Genomic DNA, 20882 nt, shown 5'->3' on the forward strand with positions numbered 1-20882 from the left:
ATCGTAGCGAGCTGGTTTGTACGTACGAGTTTTGCAGTGTTTTTGCATTGTTTTGTTTGTCAGACTTCTGCTGCAGACTCCGTTTGCAGTTCGGTTTACAAAGTGGAAGCAATTCATCTTTTAAAACACCGCTTTACGTAGAGTATTATCGTTTTTTTTAAACTTTTTGTGACTACTGCGAATGGAGGTGTTTATCGATTTTTGCAATTTTCTTTGTTGTTTTTTTCTCCAAGACCTTTATTGCCCTTTGAAAAAAATCATCACACTTATGCGCCGTTCGTGAGGATGATAGCAGAGCCAGTGAGCTGCCTTTGTTACCTTTGCCATTTGCAAGATCGCATTCCATGTTTGTATGAATTTGCGGAATGTGCCACGGCCGAAGAGAAGAAAAAAAGGAAAATAAAAGGATTGGAAAACCGTTCCAACTGGGAAGATGATCTTGCAATTAGCTGCATTTAAATGGCATGATGCCGCCCAATCGCCTGGATGATGGAAGACGATTCCAAATCCGGGCGAAAAACAAAGCTAGCAGAAAAAAAAGGAAAAAAAAATACGTCTAATGAGAGGTAATTTTCCAATATCGATTTTGTTCGCTTTTCCCAACGAGACCTGGGGGGCAGTTTGGGCTGAGACTGATTGAGCGCTCGCGAGGAGCATCGAATTATTTAGCATTGTTGCGCTTTGCGTTTTGAAGTGTTTTTTTCTTCTTCTTCGTCTTTGCGCAATCATCACAGATAGCATTAATCGTTTGCGCACGGTGTGGAAAGCATCGTTAGCGCTAGCGCTTAAGGATGGTTTTGATAAATTAGCCCCGCAAAGAGGGAAAGTATTTGGGTGGGGTGTGAGTTTTTATGTTGCAAAATAAAAACTTTGGCTTTGGAGATAATGTAGGCACAATAGGAAATGAAATGCCGGGAAATGGAAAATGGAAGTTTAAGCAGGCATTAAGATAGGCATTAGTGTGATCACATGCTGTTACTGAGAGCAATTCGAGTCTTGTTAATTACATTAGAAGAATACTTTTCACTTTGTTCGTTGATTTGAAATAAATAATGATACTTGGATACTTGATACCGCCTAATGATACTAGGAACATACCAAAGTTAAGAGTTAAGGCTTTTGAATGCATAGTTATTACTGCTGTTTCAGTTCTATTAATAGCTTTATTTTGGTTATCAAAACATCATGAAGGAGTATCTTGCAGAACTTCACAAAAGCTTTCAAAAACTTTTTCATGGCATCCCATGCAAATGCAAATATTTGCAGAACGAAATTGATACGTATCCTGTTGTGTTTGTACAATATTCAATCTACAATACTCAATCATACAAAATTCTCTAGTATGCGTCTATTAGATATTCTCTTAGGTTCAGAGTCTGCGCTTGTAACGAATAGACCCACATGAATAGATCATCGGCATGGAAACAAGTTGCGACATATTTCGAATTACTTACATGAAAACTCATAATAAAGAGTGATAAACATCCCCAACAATAACACTGAAGTATGATCTTTTATATTTACAATTATATCTAATAACTTTCACTCAAACATTGACCTTTGAATCTCCATATTTTACACAAACTTTGTGCTTCTTCAATTACGTGTGCACTTCTTCCTGTCTTGATAACAACTGACTCCGTTTTTTCCATCGATGGTTCTTTGTGAAACTTCTAACGCTCGTCCCCTTTAGGTTACAGAATCAGCACATATTGCTGGGGATGGTGGCTTTTGTTTGTGGCGAAAATAGAACACAATGTAGTTGTCTTTCAGCTACCGAAGCTGGCATTGAACGCTTGCAAATTAGAGCTGCAAAACTTCCTCGTTATGCTGTTATCACTGCGAAACAATTTTAAAGCACAAGCTTTGGCAATGCTTTTGAAGGCTACAGTTGTTGACATTTCGTTCGTCGTACAGTTTTTTTAAACAACTGTAACTTTGATTTTTGATCAAATTACCAATAAAGGGTGAAAATCGATTTACACAAAGCCTTGTGATGCTAACTCACTCACGCTAAGCTCACGGAATGGTTGCGTGCTTTAACTTATGCCGAGTTTAGTTTGGCACGCGCACAAAATTTGACCGTCGCATGATCCTAACCACAAACCGTTCTGTCACAAAGCTGTGCCACAAATTAGTGAAACCGTGTAATGGTTCTTCAAAAAACCTTGCCACTGCTGTTTTGCTTCACCGGGCTTTGGAAAACTTTCGCATTTCGTAAAGAACTCAGCTGTCAATCGTCCTCGGTGGGCAAGCTAAGGGCCATATAAATACGGTCCGAAACCGACCAGTAACCATCAGTCAACGGCTTAACGTTCTTACAACTACTAGCAAACGGCCAAACCAACCAAACTTAACATCCAGCAAAAATGTTCAAGGTTTGTAGCGGTATAGTAAACACCGGCAAAAGCATTAGTAAATAATCTTGATTCGTATTTGCAGATCATTGCACTGACCGTCGCCTGTCTGGCTGTGGCTGCATCGGCCCAGTACTGGGGTGAAGCTGGATTCGGATATGGTGCGGAGCAGCATCATGGCCATCATGACTACTATTCGCATCCGAGCTACAAGTTCGAGTATGGCGTAAAGGACCCGCACACCGGCGATTACAAGAGCCAGTGGGAGCATCGGGACGGTGATGTCGTCAAGGGAGCGTACACGCTGCACGAAGCTGACGGTACGGAGCGTGTGGTTGAGTACACGTCCGACAAGCACCACGGATTCCAGGCGCATGTGAAGCGCGTGGGCCATGCCTATCACCCGCATGTGTACGGACATCACGGTGGGTACAATGGAGGATATGGACATGGTTCGGGATACAGCTACAGCAAGCTGGACCAGCACTTCTAAACGGTTGGAGATCGAAAGGACGGTACCACAGTACCAAAGTGATAAGTGATCAGGGTATAAGTTTGCTAAATAAATGTTTTGTTGAAGTTGCACAAGGAACTTGCTGTTTAATTTCAAATTTGAATCAATAAATGAATTTGCTAAACATGAAGTACTAAATCTGTAAGGAGAACATTGTAATAGTTACTTATTTTTGTATTACTTTATCCTTCATAAGATTACTTAAATAGAAAAATAAAATGTTTACACTGCTCTTTTATGCTCTTTATACTTGTGCCAGGTACCACCTCTACAGTCTAATCTGCATATATTCATTTTTGTCCAAATCTAGAACGTAGCATTTCGGAATATCAAACAATTAGATCAAGCATTATGCAGAGCACCTAAAGACACGTCATTCCTTCCGATCGAGATACCAAAACTCTAGTTGACTAGTTTAGTAATCCATAAAAAATGACTAAGCCATTCCCAGGAATTAATACATCAAGTATATAGCTTTATGAGCTACTGTCTCCGCTAAGTAATTTGTTTTCAATTGCAAATAAAAAAACGTCTTTAATGGAACCTGTCACCGCAAAAGGAGCTGCCGCATCCGGTGTTACTCAATTGCCTGCGCCAGCGGTTGAAACAAATGCAAAACGACCCCGCACTGCTAAAATGGACAAATTCTCATTACGAAAGCAAGTCATAAATCTAGCAAGGCGGCAGATACCATGCGCGAGATTGCCAATTTGCGTACGCTTGAGCGGATCCGTTCTCAAAACGGGGCCTCTATCGGGCGGGTTCGATCTACACGGCCCAGCTTCCGGTGTTCCAAAAACTTCAGGCCCTGCAATAAATGGCAATCTCTCTTCTCGGGGCATCCACGCCGTCCACCACCATCCATATCCAGCGGGGTGTTTTGATGCCGACCTGCGAGATCATAAATAAAAGTTTACTCTCCGACTGGGGGGGCGAAAGCGGTTACCAGTGCCAGAGGGCAGCGACCAACCACAACAAAATACAGAGAGTAAAAACATACACACCATATCAACAACACTCACACACTCACAGTTGTATGTGTGAGGGCACATAATTCGTTTATAATTTGTTTTGTATTCAAATTTAAACGCGACCACAAGATATGTGTGGGGAGTTCGTCAAAGCATGTTTTTCGTGCTCTTGCTCTGTCGTGTCCTCCTCTGGTAAGCTGGCACCTTCTCAATGGTCGCCAGATGTTTGTGTGTTTGCTCGTCGTGTCGTAGTTAATTTTTGAATTGGCAGCTCACTTCCGCTGTGCAAGGGGTTTCTCGCTCGCGCTCTTTCTCTCTGCCTTTAACGGCACACGCATAACACGGCTGACCTGATGATCAGTGGTACTTCAACTGGCTGATGTTACTACTACTTTCTGCTCCAGGTTCGTTTGCATCAGCTAGGGGCAGGAAAATAGATTAGCGAGCCCGTCTGTGTTCGATCAGACGGCGGGCACTGATTTACGCACTCACAGCTGGGCGGGATCCCCAAACACCCAAAACAGCGCGCCGCACTCCAATGATGAAGGTGTGACAAATGTTGGGAACTTTCTTTCAGCCCTCCCAAAAAAAAAAAAAAAAAACCAGGGGGAGCGGAGAAACATAACACGCTCTCTTTGTACCTCTCCACAACCGATCAAATCTCGTACCATGTTCATCGTTGTTCGCCGTTGTTGCACAACGAGCAAATGATGATGCGGAATAATGTCCCCTCGCCTGGACGCGGCTCGCCTTTATTGAAGCGGCTTGAAGGGGGGGAAAACAGACAGAATATAGTTACAGCTTTTTGTGATTGAATTGTACTTAGCGGCCTTGCCCCGTGGCTTCCCGCAACCCCGGTACAGTGCGGTTAGAAAGTGATGTTTTGTTGTTTGCCGCTGTCGCGTTTTCTTCGGCTGCGTTGTTGTAATAAAATCGTTTAGCTGGGTGGGCTCCGGCGCACGATAATCGGGCGTTGACGAGCGGGGTTTCCCGATGAAATCAGATCATTTTACGTAAAAAAAAACTGTCAGATTTCAATTGATTGCTTCTTTTTACGGACATTTGTACTGGCTGCAAACAAGGTTGGGCATATTACATTGGGTTGTGCGTATGTGGGCTACAGGGTGGAGCATTTGAATATGATGCAAGTAGTTGCCAGGGAATTGGTTTTTAATTTATAAAAAAAAATGTCTAAGCAATTATTTTTCTCAACTTTCATTCTCCTTCTCTCTCTCTCTCTCTCTCTCTCTCTCTCTCTCTCTCTCTCTCCATCTGCGAATGAATTGCTTGTACGTTCGTAACAAATGACAGATATTTCTCCAAAGGAGCTTCTCCACCCCCTTCCTTGTACGTAGCATAATCCATCCACCAACCGTTTCCTGATTGCTTTCGCTCTTTATCGATCGTCTACGGCCCTGAGGGCAGCTTAGTTAAGCACCACAAGCTGAAATCTCCCGTATCGTCCCGCACCAAACGAAGACAGATGAACCAACGATAATGTGCGCGCGCCGGTTTGTTGTCTTTGCCACGGCTGCCGCCTTCACCGCGCGCATCGGCCGGGTGAGAGTGAACAACATCGGTCGCGTTTCACACGATTATGCGCACACACATCGGGCGCTCGTGAGAACGCTTGTGTGGCCACAAGCAACACAAATGCAACGCTAGATGGGGATTTTCAAGCATTCAGCAAATGCGTTCCTTGCGCGACACCACGTTTGTGCTACGTTTGTGCCCGAGCACACGAGATGGAACGTGCATCAAACGTGGATCGGCGGACAGATCAAACCGGCGCGGATCCGCTAAGATGGGAACGGACGGGGGAAATTATGCGCGCACGGCCATGGGAGCATGCGTGTGCCGGAAGAGTGGTTCAATCTCAAGTAAGGGGGGGTTGCGCTGGTCCAAAAAAGGGAACTGTAAGAGTTTTATTGCACCAACAATTCATTATTTTATTCCCGGTTGGTACGTGGCTGTGGTAGGCGGGTTGCTTGCTGTCGGTGCCGTTTGTTAGGGTTTTATGGACAAGTGTAATAAAATACGGTTATATGGTTGGATATAATTTTTTGATACGTTTCAATTGCAGTTTTGAGTTGGATTATTGGAATTACAATTACATTTGAGTTGGATTATTACAACTTAAAGTTTTTTAAGTGCATTTTCTCATTGTTTTTGCTTATTATTGTCAATACTACAGATATGGAAAAGGGTTCAATTGTACATAAAAAGCATAGAATAATTTAAAAAAATCCATAATTTATCTCCCAAGTTAATTATATCTTCAAAATTTGAAAGTTTTCTCGGTTTTATCCCTTTAAAATCTGCATTAATTTATTTCTTGCATCTATCCACGTAAAATTAAATAAACTTGTGTCACAATAGAACATTGTGATGACAAAACAGTGGTTTTTACTCTCTTTTTGTGTTATAAATGTATCAGTGCATTCGAACACTTTTTGTTTGGCTTTCGTATCGTAATCGTTTAGTAAGTATCCTAACATTAGATTACCAACTTTAAGTTTTGTTTACGATGCTGTCATGGTTAAACAGAAGCACGTATTGATGTGCTTGAACCACAAATGAGTGGAAAAAAGGTAACCGTAAGTGTGTGTGTGGACCGTGTGTTGTTATTCTCAATTTATAATCCTAACGCTAAACGATCGAAATATTTATAACTTCCTCAAGGAAATAGAAATCAACGGCATCATTCACCCGAGAGACGTTCTCCACGGTGTGGTCCACATCTTCACGGCAGCTGGGAGCAGCCCATCCATTCCAAAAATAAACGACACACAGACACACAGGCACAGGCCATCTCCAGAATTAAACCGTCCCATCGCTTCTAGGTTATGATTAGCGCTTTAATTTAACCACCCGATCGTAGCGCGGGTCCGTCGATCCGTCGGCTGCAATAAACATCACATTTTTATGAACCGTTCGACACTTCGCTGCCCTGAAGAGAGGGGACGAGGGGTTGCGGTCTGCGGCCCGACGGTGATAACGCTTGAGCTGCACGGTGGGCTTTTGTTTGGTGGGTGGAAAGCTGCCGGGGTGCGCGGGCCGGTGCGGTCGATGGATTTGACCTAGTGCCCTAGCGGTGGTTGCAGCCGGGTTGAAGCGTTCGTGCTAAAAGCTGTGGGTAATTTGTGGTTTTATACCGATACCGATGGGTGCGAAGGGTGGCCCTTTCGAGTGATGGCGGCGGTGTTGCACTCCAACTGTGCCGCTACGATGAGCGATGGTAGAATGTAGCTGGAGAGTTTTTGCAAATCGGAACAGTGGTAAGGGCTGGAAAAGGGCTAATAAATTGGATGCAGGTTTATATTGGCTGGGTGGCAGAAGCCATCAAACAAATACTGCTGTACCAGTTTCCCTGCTTGATGGGTACGTTGTAAGTAGGTTAAAAGAAAACTTACATTGAAAAACATATTAATTGCATAACAGTTGCGCACCGAAACAAGTGGCACGTTAAGTGTTTCTTCCCAAAGCAAAGTGTTTGTTTAATTTTTTAAATGAATAATTCATTCACATCTCACCGGCAACGCGCTGGCGATGGCGCTATAGTTGCCCATCGTGAATGCGCATTGGGAAGTAAAAGAAACGCCAATAATAGATAAGTAATTGCATAAGTCCCTTTATTCCGTTCATCCTTATCCGCGCGCCCGATTCCCCGCCCTAACGTCAACCGTGTGAGCAATTTCCGTTTCCAATTCACACTAACCTTGTCCCGTTTATATTAGGCATTGGGTGGCACTGTGAAACCTACATTTTCCGCTTCACCTGTGTGTGCATCAGTGGCCGCTGAAGGGCGCCGTACGCCCGCTTGGTACCAAGCAGGGAGAGAGAGAGAGAAGCAAACACGCACACGATACGCCCATCCATCCGGGCGCGAGCTGCTGTCAATCTGAAGGAACATGCCGGAACACACACACACACATACACACACACACACACACACTGATGCTTCGGAACAGAAGCTGAACGGTGCTGCAGCAGCCAAACCACACCTGCCAGCCTGGCCTGTGTTGTAATCTCTCACGTTTCCGCGCTTGCACGTTGCACTCGCGTGGAATCATTGCCAGCGCGGACGACATTGCATGCATGACAAACGCTTCGCTTCCGACGGGCTCCACTGCACGTATGTTTCCCTATGTGTGTGTGTGTGTGAGTGTGTGGTAAGATGCATGGGAAAATGCGAAGCTGTGCTAAACAATCATCCAACGCCAAAAACGGGATGGGGAAGTCTCTGGGTGGGAAGGCGCCATCGTGACGCGTGCTGCGATCGATGATGGAGCAGTGATGGAAAAGGAAACGGCAAATTCGATACCTTTCCGAGCAGGTGGTCTTGTGGCAGGCGGAGAAGGGCGGTAGATGGTGGCGAGGGAAGACGTATGGAAGCTTAAGCGAATCTAAATGCTAATCAACAACAGAGGCTGAGGAGATTGCGATTTGCACACGTGCGAAGATGCGAAGACTACCAATCAGTACGGGGCCTGATTGTGTGGTGTGATTGTGATTGCCAATCGGATTTACTATTAATTTTACACCGTTTTTCGGGGTGAATTGGCCTTCAATAGCTTTAGTGTGGAGTGTATCATTGGGCAAAAGTAAGTAATTGGTGAATGGAGTGAATGATTAATTTTCTCTTTGAAATAGATACAGAGTTACGATCTGAAAGTAAGATCAGTGTTTTGATCGTGTTTAGAAGAAGCAGGGTTGTTGATCATATATTTAAGATGGATTTGGGATCTACAATTGCATTTGAAGATTATTATTATCCGTGTTAATTAAGCTGGAAGGATATCACTATATCAGTACAGAACAAGTAGATACAACGAACAAAAAAGGTTTGAGAAATTGATAAAAAGGTAATATTTTAAAGCGAGTCTAAGAGTTTTACATTAACAAATTTTAAACAAATATTTCACTTTCAATTGTAACTCGAGCACAAAACACACCGTGTGTTCCATTTTGTGAAAGATCAAGATCAATCGTAGTACAAACAGCACAACACAACAACCCATTAGCACTGCTGAGCAAAAAAGTGAACTCATTACATTCTGATCTCGCTCAGTCGAATCGGTTTCAACTCAATTACACATCAGTGCAACTTATTTTGCAACACCGCACCCTTGCACTACCACCGCGTGCCGCACGTAGGTGAACGGACTGCGTGGAGCGGACGCGAGCAGCACATGTACCGAACCCGTTCGAATTATTGACCTACCTCGCGATCTGTGAAGCTGCCACAGCCACTTGCCAAAACCGATCGATCGATGGGTTCGTTTTTTTTATGCGACCACCAGCAAGCACCACCAGCCGGTGAGACATGTGGGATGCATTTACTACCCAGGGCCGGTAACGACCACCAATCCGACCACGGGACGGGTGGACAGTTTTCGCTCTGCACACCCATTAGGAATGCGAAATTCTTGCGCAACTTGTGCAGCAGGTGGGACAAGTTCGCGCCGGCAGGAGAATGGTAAGAATGAGTGTGTGTCTCTTTAAAAAAACTGGGTCCCTTGAAACAAAAAAGTGGACCCGTTTGCATGTCTATCGCTCGTTGGTGTCCAAATCCTAGCTCCAACTCTGCGATTCGGGTTTCCCGCTTGTGGGTCGCACGTTGAAGTCTTTCGTATCGCCGGGGTAGATGATTTTAGAAGCTTTGGCTGTCGATTGCTTGATAGATTTATTTAGCTTTCGGTTCAGTATTGGTAAGGTTGACCGGGAGATTATGCTTCTCTTTAACCTCCCTTATCCCCCCCCCCCATCCCATCGCTTGGGTGGGTAGAACTTGAGCTAGGCGTGAGCGTATGCGGACCCGCAAGCAACATAATAAATTGAGCACCACCAGCTGCCACGGGAAAAGGGTGGGCGACGTTTAATGGGTGGAGTACTTCTATTTTGGAAAGACGCAATGGTGGGTTTGTTTGTTTAGGTTTTGCAGGATCATTAAAAATCATGCACTGAGATTTGGTTCAGTGCAGTTTTTGTGGGTCATTTGTGGGATGGTGAAAAAAAGAGGTTTAAGCAGCTGAGGGCTAGGTTTCTTAGAGTAAAGAAGAGGCTGGGTGTCTTATTCCCGTTAAAGCTGAAAATCACACGAATGAAAAGTATAAACCGCTCGGCTATCAGCTTATTAGAATCTCATTACGGTCAGAGAAAGAAATTGAGAAATTGTCCAGCGAAATGAGGGAATTTATTAGGAAAAAGTACGCGCAAGTTTCTCACCGCACTCACAGACACAGGGGCATTTGGTGACCCAGTATTTTCTACCTATCTAAGCATTAGTTTTAATGCAATGATAAAAAGTAGGCTTGCACAATCTTGCCCGGTGCCCGGGTGGCCGGTGTCCTCGATGCGATCAAAATGATACCTCCATTGTGCGTTGGCCCTCCACTTCGAACGGGTTACGAACCGGACCTGACCTAGAGAGCGAACCATTTTCACATAAAACCGTGGCACACTATCGCCGTACACAGAAGCGAACAATCATTCATCATCCATCATTAGGCTGAACGACGCGAGTGTGCAGTGTGGTTCTCTTTTCATGTTCGCTACCTTTTTTTTGTTGTTTTTGCTCCCGTCTTGTGGCGGCACTTTGCGGTTAGGTTAGGAATTCTGCAATTTCTCGAGTGACACATGAAATGGTTAAAAATTAAATTGTATACTCCCGTGAGACTCGACGGTGTACCGCCGGGTCGGGTGGTATGCAAATTACGATCTGTGTAGTACGGTCGCTTGTTGCTTTTTTTTTGCTCTCTAAAATGTATCTTCTATTGATCGAAATTGAGCGACCCACAGCAGCATACCGCCGCATACCGGTGTTACGTCGGCGTGTGGGAAAAGAGTCACGGGGTCTTGTCGGGTCGGTATGACAATCGAACAAATATGCATCGCAACCAACCGTGTGTCCCTGCTGTCCGCGTTTGCTGTGACTTGGAGGCCACCACCGGTTTGGTTCGCGTATGCATACTGTCATAACTCACCACCAGCAGTTGAGTGGGTTAGCGTTTTCGGTTGAGAAGCGGGCGCTCCTGTCCGCTGCAGGTGACGAGCGTGAAGTAGGTTACGGCTCGATATCGTTCAGCGTGCCGGTTCACAACTCTTTGCACGTTTACCCGGTCCGTTTGCTGTACGATCTTACTGCGGCGAAATGTTCGCCACAAGTGAGTTGGAAGTTAATTTTCTTTAATGTCACCCGACCTCACTCACTCGCCATGCACATGGTGCAGTGGTTGGCTGGGTATGTTGAGAGAAGGAGGAGGATTTTTGGTTTTGTTTTAGCTGTTGCTCTCAATCCGCTGTCACTGCGTTCTCACTCACGGTCGCGATGGAGCGGTTAAATTGAGCATATGATTTATGACGACTGGCGGTGGCGTTGGTGGTGCAGCCTGGTACCGGCCGCATAGGAAAATATGTGCAGTTATGCAATTTCACGGTACATTAATCTCGAGAAATGCATCGCGTTGACAGTCGGCATTCGTAGGAGTGAAGAACAATTCCATCTCAAGGTACGGTGGTATAATGAGCATTTAAATGGAATGAGCCGGAATGATCGCTCAAACAAAGCACCTGCTGCGAACCTGTAGGTTGACCTGGCATGTCAATTAATCCACGTACTGGTGCTGATGAGATCTTGAGGGTGAAAAACATAGCTGATTGAGGCAAGAGCATTGGGATGATTTAAATCACCTGGTTTATTAAAAATGAAGACATCTATTTCAAGGAGGAGAATGCAGAATGAGGCAGTGGAAACTGTGAGAATTCCAGAAAACTAAAGCAAAATTAGTTTTATGAGTTTTTTAACCTTTGTATCTCGGTTCTCTTTTCACTAATTGGATTGCTTGCCGCACAAATGCTTTGCTATTTTATTATGTATTTTTTTCTGAGTTGAAGTCTTGCGTTAAGAAAAAAATATCTTTAACAATATCGTGTGTTGCTTCTATCGCACGTGGCGATTTATGATCCCAGTGACATCTTTTGACATCTTTAATTTATTTTACTTTCTTTCTTAGGCTGGACATCGTGTAAAAGGGGGTGTATTGCAGTTCCCTCCTCTTAGGCATCAATCCACCCATGTTGGCGGAAAACCGGGTTCATCGCTTTCGGTTTAATCTCACCCAGCGATTGCGCACGTGTTTGCGCATTTTTCACTCCTAGCACAAGGGGGATCAACGGGGCATTCGAGGACAGTGAACAGGGCTCTTGTTGTGTTTTATCTACATCCTCCCGCGCATTTTCTACACCTTTCTTTTCCTTGCCCTTGCTCACGGGAAGCTCGTTTCGCGGTTGTCAAACAATAAATAATGCCCGATGGTGTGTTTAAATAAATCATAAAAATAAATCAACCTTCCTTGTGAAGGTGATGCAGGCGTGGAGAAGTTGACTGTTTACAGATAAAAGTGCACCAGTTAGGTAGCGATACCACTAGGCGCTTGTTTCGATCTTGAGTGCTTGAGGTTCGTCGCCTGGGCATTGCAATCTTTCCGGTGAGATCAACATGAAGTGTATGTGTTTTGGTTTTTTTTGTAGACTCGGTAGTTGTTGGCCTCTAACTATATTTTTTTACTGTTTCCACAATCAAAATGGCTGTTAAAACAGTGAATGAAAGTAACAGGAAAGCCACAATCATACACCAATAAGGAAAGGAAACAACACAACGGAAGTTGTTGAACCACCAAGCATTCGTGAGCTGTGGGTTCGAGAGTTTTAGTGTAGAATCTAATCTCCGGTTTTGGACAGCAACAACATCCCAGCTGGCACGGCATGATCTCTGCTGACCCGCGCGAAGGCTGGTAGGATCGAACCACCCGTTTCAACACCCAGCTGACATAAATTTTAATCAACTGATCAACGGCAGTTATAATTAGCGTGTCTAGGCTGACGAGGCGCACCGGCTTGAACTTGCTACTTGCACGTGCTGTTTTTAACACTTTTAGGCACGCGGACAGGGAACGCGAAAAGGGCAAACGGACAAAGGGGGTCGTTTGTCGTTTTTGGTTTTGGCGAGCTGCAATATTTAATTTGCTGCAGGGGAGGCTGGTTTGTCGTGTTTTAAACGATGCTGATTGTGCTGTTGCAGCATATTTGCTTGCGTTTGTTGTAGCGCACCTAGGCTCAACCTTGGATTGGGAGATTTACCTTCAAATAGGGTGTTTAGGGAGGGTGTTTAAGCGCTTGGATTGGAGATTTTTCATCATCGATACGTTGGTGCAGCTGCCACACTCGTGACCGGCACCAATGTCCGTTTTCTTCACGAAACGGATATACGGCCTCCTCTTCACAATAGACATTGTATTGTTAGCGGCTCTCTTCGATGCGTTCGATCGTGCAAATCGTTGAGAAACGTTCCACAACGGTTCAGCGTCATCGATCGTGAACTCTCAAGTTGGGGGGTTCGTCGCTTATCCGCCTAAAACCGGAGGCCTTTTTCTGGGATGATTTCGCAGTACCGCCTCATCCGAGCGGCAAAAGGGTGTTAATTTTATTGCCTACCGACATCAACATCAAAGTGGCCCACCGACGGTGGCCGGTGTCGTAAAATGGTGGCGTGGTTCGATAGACAGAAGGCGCATTAGCGACACTGCTTTGGGAGTTTGGTTGCACCACGTCCAAAGGGAAGTTGGTAACGCAATTGATACAAAAACATAGGTAAGCAAATTAGCCAATGAATTTGTGCTGGTTAATTTACACCTGAGCTTTAAGGAATTATTTGGAAATGCTTGGTTTAGAGATATTAATAGAATATTAGGCATGATTCCCTCGCCTACTGTAACGCTTAACCTTTAACTGTGCGCCATAGTAGCGGTGGCAATACACACAAATTACCACTCTGTGTCTCTTTGGCATGACTTTGTCGGTTTTCTCATCCATTCCAAAAACAAGCAAAGACAATCACCATAAAACGGGGTGGGAAACAAACGAGTCCCAGACAAATGGAACACCGAGGACACCGCCGTTGGCCAAACCGTACGCATACGTACGCGAAATTAGCATCTTCCAGTCGGCTTCACCTTCTCCGAAATGGTAAAAATTGTCATTTTGTACCTTGCGTTGGCATTTGAAGACGGCCAGTGTAGTCTTCAGCACGAGCAATCAGCATTCTTGCAATCGGTGAGAAAACCACACCGATCTTCCGAAAGCATTGGTTCAGCGTCCGCTAACCGTCCAAGCGTGGCCACGGCAGACGCAAACGCAACGCAAGACACGTGTGCGACGACGGGGGGTTTCTCCATAGGGGTTGTGGGGTTTGATTGAGGTACGTTCGTGTTAAACAATTTACGTGTTACGAAGATTACCTTACTCCCTCGAAACCGTTGCATCATTTCGCGCGAAGGCAAAGATCAAACTGTGTGGTTAAGATTGATCTTTCTTCGATTGGCTGTGATGGCGGGCTGTGATGTGCGTGAGTTCATTAAAAGTGAGCCTGGTCGGTCTGTCTCGTTTTGTTTTCGCAGATGAACGATAATCGCACGATCAAGGCTCGGAAACTCTGATGATGCACTGGGCTCATGGTGTACGGGCGGGAGATGATGCTATCGGAGCTGCTTGCATTAGTGGGATTAGCTTGCAAGGGGAGCTGATTTTGAGTTTGTAAAAAGTAACATTAATGAATGGGTCGGTGTTCATTTACTTCTGTTTCTTTTTTGTTAAATCATGGCTGTCGTCATCGAGTGCACAACGCTTTCGACGTTAATCGACGCGGCAACGTCCGGAACGAATGTCCGGCTCGAATCAATTTGTGGCATAAAGATGCGTCAACAGATGCAAATTGAGTCCACCCACTCGAGGTCGAGGTCGGATGGATGGAATAGGTGCAAGGAGTTCGTTATTTTAGCGTTGTTAGAGAAGATTGAACGATGAGCATCGTTGAAGAAAGAAAGCGTGGCCTTGTGTTGCGGAAGAGAAAACTCATATTTGCATATTGTTTGATGGCTAGATGTAAAGCTTTTACTTACATTCAATATAGCATTTGTCTGAAAAATAGAAAAAAAAACTATATTACTTTTGTGTCAAATATTCGGCAAAATGTAAAAAAATATCTAATACTAAATTGCATTATTCCTTGAATGATTTAACTTTATTCAAATAATTGCATAATTTAATTTGTTCGTAGATAAAATACAGTGTGTTAATTAAACTAAGCAAACAATCGTAGGTTCAATAAATTACAAACTTTTATGTTCATTTCTGTTCTCACAGTACAAATTAGTAAAATGATTAGACAAAACTTTTATCATTTAAATTCCAAGCACACAGCGTAAAAGATCACAACAATCTAGATGATTGTTTTGGGGCCAAAGCCTGACAAGTGGTTGACAAATCGCTGCCATGAAACAGCTGCACGGAGCTACACTGCCCACTGTCAACACATTCGTTAAAATAAAGTTGTTTTTCATTCTTGACGTTAACGGGTCCCATAATCCCATAATTATGTGCTTTTCTTGCCTGCAGAAACAAAACCAAACAAAGCACAACCGAAAGAAAACTCAATCAAATCCAAAAAAACGCCAAAGCTAACCATTACCGGGACAAATTAAAATACTACCAAAGGTGCATTGTTTGAGACGGTGGGAAAAAGGGGGCCTCGTGTAACGGTGTAACAAAGAGGCTACAATTTGTTGTTTTTTTGTTGATGATTATGCCGCCAAGTATGTGTGACCACATCAGCAGCAGAACAACAATTTAAGCCACAGCATGTCTGGCGCGTTACGTAGAATCCGCCGACAGTGCCATCCCTCAACACACGCTGATTAAGATGGGAGCAGTTAAGAAGGCAAAAGGCTAAACGGGCCATGACCCGCTGAGCGGAAGGCTCCTCCGTGGTGAACTGCAGCGTGAGCTTTCTTAGATGGGCTGAAGCTCTCGCGTAATGGGCCGTCGGCTCGGTATGGGGTCAAGATTTGGCTGCAGTCACCGTCTCAGTGCTGATGCGTCTCGATGGGTGCAACAACGACAGCAAAAAAGCCCCACGGATTGATGCGATCTAAGCATTTCTATACATTACGTTTGCATCGTGGTAACTCCGGGTGAGGGCAAATTTTCCCGCCCGATAAGCCCGAGATCGTTTTTAAAGCGAGTAGACAAATTTAAACCGCAAAAGAAGCAAACGTACAATCTCGTCTCGCTGTAGAATTTGTTTTTGCATACTTCCCGCACGAAGGGAACCCCCGTCTGCCACCCCCTGTTATCTGGCCAATCTTTACGGATCCATTCATCAGCACCGGGTGGTGAACTACACTTGCAACAGCACCATGACCAGTACCACCACTACCAGCACACAATGCACATGACGGCTCGCCGACAGTGCTCTACACCACGGACGCGCAAACGGCCAGACGGTGAGTGAGTAATGATGTAACATCATGCACCGGACAGCCGGACGGTGCTGGGTCGTGCTGTATGTGGTTTTTGGCACGGGTCGTTTTTATGCTAAAAACGTTAGCTAATAAAATAATGATCCTATTAAGATCGCGTTCACGATACGCTCCAGACGGGGGTTTTGGAGGTTGAGTACGACGAGAGAAGAGTGAAGAATGGAATGGTGGTAGGAAAACATGGCAGGAAAATGATGTTGAAGTGTTTTTTTGTCTTGTTTGCAGCAGATGCTGTGTCCGTGCACGTGTGCTGTATCGATTGCAGTAAAAATGCATCGAGTGTACACAAGTGGTCGGGTAGACAATCCAAGTTGTGGTCAGTATTTGTGCTTATTTACGAAAGTTTGGTCGCATAATATCCAAGCAAAACTGTCGGAATGTAAATGGGAGCTGGGAAAATGCAAACAACAAAATCAGAGCATCTTGGAATGTGAAAGGTTTAATTAAAAAAAAGGTGGATTATAGAAAAGATTTTCACACGTTCCCTCATACTCTTTCTTGAGTGTGTAAGACATGACATCACATTCAGTATGCTACGATATGATATGGCGACAGAAGACCCAGAAATATTAATAAAAAATTACTGGATGTATAAAACACTCTTGGAATTTCCCATACTACGACTCATATTTAACATTACAGAAGTTGAAAAGTTCTGCCATGCTTGAGGAAGATACAATAAAGTGTATTGGAACATACGTTGAAAAAGTATATCACACAATTACTATTGTTCTCTTTGAAATTGATTGCAGATCAGAGCCATGAGAACATCATAAGCGAATTAGAAGGTAGCAAATTCGAGAGATTTTTCGGATAAGATTAGTTAAAAAGTACTTAAAATGGTGGGTTCATACCCTCTACATTAGAGAGATTGCAGATTAAGGTTGATTGTAAATTATGATTAGTGATACTTGTTGCAAAACAATAACAAAAATTTCGTTTGTTAAAAAAAATAAGACCTTGCCAATACAAAGTTTAGAATGAGGTTGTTATGGGAATCCTATTCCTTTACAAATAAAATTTTCTTGCTGTGTTGTAACTCATAAAAGCATGTTATAAATACTTTGGAAAATGTTATAAGAAAACTTAGAATATCTCTAAATTTCTATTAAACCATCTCAATGAAAGTAGCTAAGTGCACTGCAAACACTAGCCTTTCAAGCTGTAGTGACACGGGTTCAGATGGGTTTTGCCATCTTGTAAGAACTTTAGACTTACCAAAGCTGATATGACTTTCGAAAAATTCCAAAAATATACTTGCTGTTTTTTTCCAAACTCAGTTTGGACCTTCTCTCTTAAGCTCGCAATACGTTTTTGGCTATGTTACTTGTCTTAAATGCCAAAGAAAATGGAAATTGATGACATGTTTTTTGTGCCGCTCAAAACTAAACATGATATCATATAAAGTTGTTTTAAATTTCGCATTTGCCTGTTTGTGTTTTGCTCACACATAATACTGGTCCATTTTGGCACACCGGTAAATTTAGTGGTTGGATTAAATTACTATCTCTGTTCCTTGCACATACACGCACGATTGCGTCAATAATGGGCATTTCGAGAAACGATTTATTCAACACAACACAACCTAATGAAATCATCAATCATGCCCCCCCCCCGCAAGTGTAGCTTCTCCTCATTCTTTTTCACAAGCGAAAGAAACGAATCAAAACGAGCAAACAGCAATCGCTTGTCTCCGGGTGACACAAACCAACCCTAAAATGACCACCGTCAACCAAAAAACCCGTGGCTGTCAACGAAGCAGCCATGGTCGATCCATCGGACCTGTCTATTTCCGTTATTATTCTTACGTTCGACGCGGACCAACACGGTACTAAACCCTCTAATTTGGCTCATAATTCCAGCCCGCCTTGGCTAGCGCCGATCCATAAACGTATGATTTTCGTTCGTAATCGCATCCTGCATGGTCGGGAGTGCGCAAAAACCGCGGGCGCAGAAAAAGGTGCGACAAGCGTAACGCATCATCATCATCAACAGCATCGCCGGTTGGGTGCAGCTTGTGGCTGGGAGTTCCGCGATGGAACCGGTGAATTCTTGTGCGTTGAATCGCACCGAAACTGTGGACTACGCAGACAAGCAACCCTCATCATCGTACGGGAATGAAAACGATGACATGCGTGTCTCCGGATCTTGGCTCACACCACGGAGGAGGAGGAGGTCCCAATCGGAACACGACGCTTTCTTGGAGCGATTAAACGCTTTTGTTTTGATTAAAAGTTCTCATTCCCACCGGTCGCGGCGTTTGAGGCTTTGGGGCGGAGGAGTTCAGGCATTAGAGGAGGACAGAAAATTGAAAACGAAGGTCTGGAGTAAGCCCACGGGAACTTTGCGAAAGGGATATAAAAAATTGCAACAAATGTGGAGGATGATGATGATGGATTTGTTAATTGAAAACGTCGCACGGTGCAGATAGCGAGCTGCACGGTGGCGGCTTTTCCATCTGTCTTCTAATGAGGACGCGTCTTCCGTTTTGTCAGCAGCGTGCGGTGGACTGACACATGCGATAAAAAGGTTGATGTATTGCAGAGGCGCTCGCCATCGTAGTGCTGCTGCTGCTGCGGTTAAGTAATTGCGGCACGCCAAATCTGTAAGTGCTCTTATAAAAGGTGGAAAAGTTTAGGAAAGTATGTCAATGTGCTTCTTCACTGAGTGAGATGCAGCTACAAGCAAGCTTAATCCATTTTGATGTACTAAGAGATGAAAAAGTAACCTGAGCTGCAGGCAAGCTCCCGAAGGTGAATCAGTACATCCGTTGTGTCAAACCGTGTATGATGTTCTACTTGGGGCGTGCACACCTAAAAATTTCCGGAACTAATGGTTTGAGCCAGCAGACAGCTCGACACAAGTACGACTCAGAGGAAGTAAGAGGAAACAAAATAACACAACAGTGAAATAAAAAGTTGAAGAATAACTGTTGTTTTTCAGTTCTGCCAGGTGTTCACGTCTAGCCTGGGGAAGGTACACGTGTACCGGTGGCCCCATTTCTACCGCGATAAAGCGTCTCGAGCGTGCGTTCCCGCGCGGCAAAGCGCATTAGGTCACTCCCGGGAGTGCGCATTCTGACAGCTATTACAGGTTCGTGTGGCTCACACGCTGCGTGATGCCGAATTAATTGAGAACGCTTCTTGCCAGCGCCGAGGCCATCTGTCGAAGTACGCAGTGCCAATGACCCTCTTTTTTTTCCTTTCCTTCTGTTGGTCTCTCGATCGTCTGGTTGGATCGTCAGTCACGAAGGAATGATGCTGCCGATGTTGCGTAACGCTCCATTCTCGTGCGGGACTGGCGCATGTCGTACCCCCGGGTGATCGATGGGATGTTGCTACCCGCGGTGGGGAAGGCATGCCCGGAAAACAAGGGCACATACGCGCACGCATGTGAACATTTCAGAGAGTAAACGTGTCGCAGTTTAACGGATTCCCGAGCCCGGGATGATCCGTTGTTTTTTGGCTCGTTGTTGTGGGATGCAAAAGACAAGGTATATTAATGAGTCTGGGAATCGGACAGGCTCGCTCGCCCATTTACTGCTCCCCCAACGTGTTTCGCGAAGGAACTTAACTCTAAAACCACTTGATTGAGCATTTCTTCTTGCTTAAAATGGTGGCCCAGTAGCTAACGAATATCTACGATGCGCTGCTCACCAATAAACAGTGCTGCATGTCACTATAAATTAGCTCGCCATTTTTAACGGTTCGGGGCAGTTGTTTATGTTTGACCCACCGTAGCGCCCCCGAGAACGGAAGCTTCTGTTTGTTTATTTATCCCCCCTCAACCCCCTCCCAAGATAGTGGGGGATAAAAATTGCCCAAAACCGAAAAATGATGCTCGGTAAACATTTATCATTCGGCGGTTAGGTTTGATTGCTTTTGGGGAGTAGAGTAAAGATGAAACGATAGAGGTGCCCATTTGTGGGAAACAGCGTTGGGGAATTTTTATAGCCCATCAACGGTCCATCCTACGGTTGCCGGAGAAGCTCGTTCGTTTGGAAATGGGTAAAACAAATCAATAAATGAACTCTGCGGTCGTTTTGAAACTTGGGGTTTGAAGTTTGAAATTTTAATGTGAATTGAGTTGATTAGCATGGTGAAATTGAGTCTACCGAGTGAGGGGCTCATCATTAGCAGCTAATCAAAAGCAGGAAGATTCCGTTGATGAGTTGGTTAATAATATTGAATGATAGTTTGACATTTATTAGCGCATAAAATATGTGATGATCTTGTGAGTGATAGGAAAATGAAAAGGTCAGCAAATGGTCCATGATAGCCAGATCTCAAATGTGGTGAACAAATAGCATAGATTCCATTTAAACTGTTTGAACATGAACATATGAACATTTTTTATTTAAATTGATTAAGTGAACATTTCATAACTTTAAAAATGTTAAAGATAAGGATTAAGTTCAGTGAAGTAGTACAGTAATAGTAAGATATTAAGGAAATAGATAAGTTTTTATTCGATAAACTAATCAAGAACAGTGCAGACTCTTCATATGCTCATTTCTGCAAAGCTTTTAGAATCTGTACGATCGATTAATTATCAACACACTAGATTTTAGCTAAAAAAGTTAATCAGAGCTGGAATTATAAGAGTTGGGATAAATTTTGGATATCGATGTTGCTGGCAAGGCTTAGGTTTCAATAAAATTAGG

The 20882-nt window shown here is 44.1% G+C and overlaps 2 protein-coding genes across 5 annotated transcripts in view; one reads left to right on the forward strand and one right to left on the reverse strand.

Moving 5' to 3' along the window:
- LOC121591529 (mucin-17) overlaps window positions 1-20882 on the reverse strand; it is an 88845-nt gene that overhangs the window by 30079 nt on the left and 37884 nt on the right. For all 4 annotated transcript variants that reach the window (XM_041912142.1, XM_041912140.1, XM_041912141.1 and 1 more), the window contains exon 4: window positions 14801-14818. The gene's annotated coding sequence lies outside the window, so the exon portion shown is untranslated. The remainder of the gene's footprint in view (window positions 1-14800; window positions 14819-20882) is intronic.
- On the forward strand, window positions 2301-3009 carry LOC121591531 (cuticle protein 19-like). The gene is made up of 2 exons (XM_041912145.1): window positions 2301-2378; window positions 2443-3009. The coding sequence occupies exons 1-2, from the start codon at window positions 2370-2372 to the stop codon at window positions 2848-2850; spliced, it is 417 nt and encodes a 138-aa protein (XP_041768079.1). The 5' UTR covers window positions 2301-2369; the 3' UTR covers window positions 2851-3009.

Source organism: Anopheles merus, chromosome 2L (assembly GCF_017562075.2).
Source record: "Anopheles merus strain MAF chromosome 2L, AmerM5.1, whole genome shotgun sequence".
NCBI lineage: Eukaryota > Metazoa > Arthropoda > Insecta > Diptera > Culicidae > Anopheles > Anopheles merus.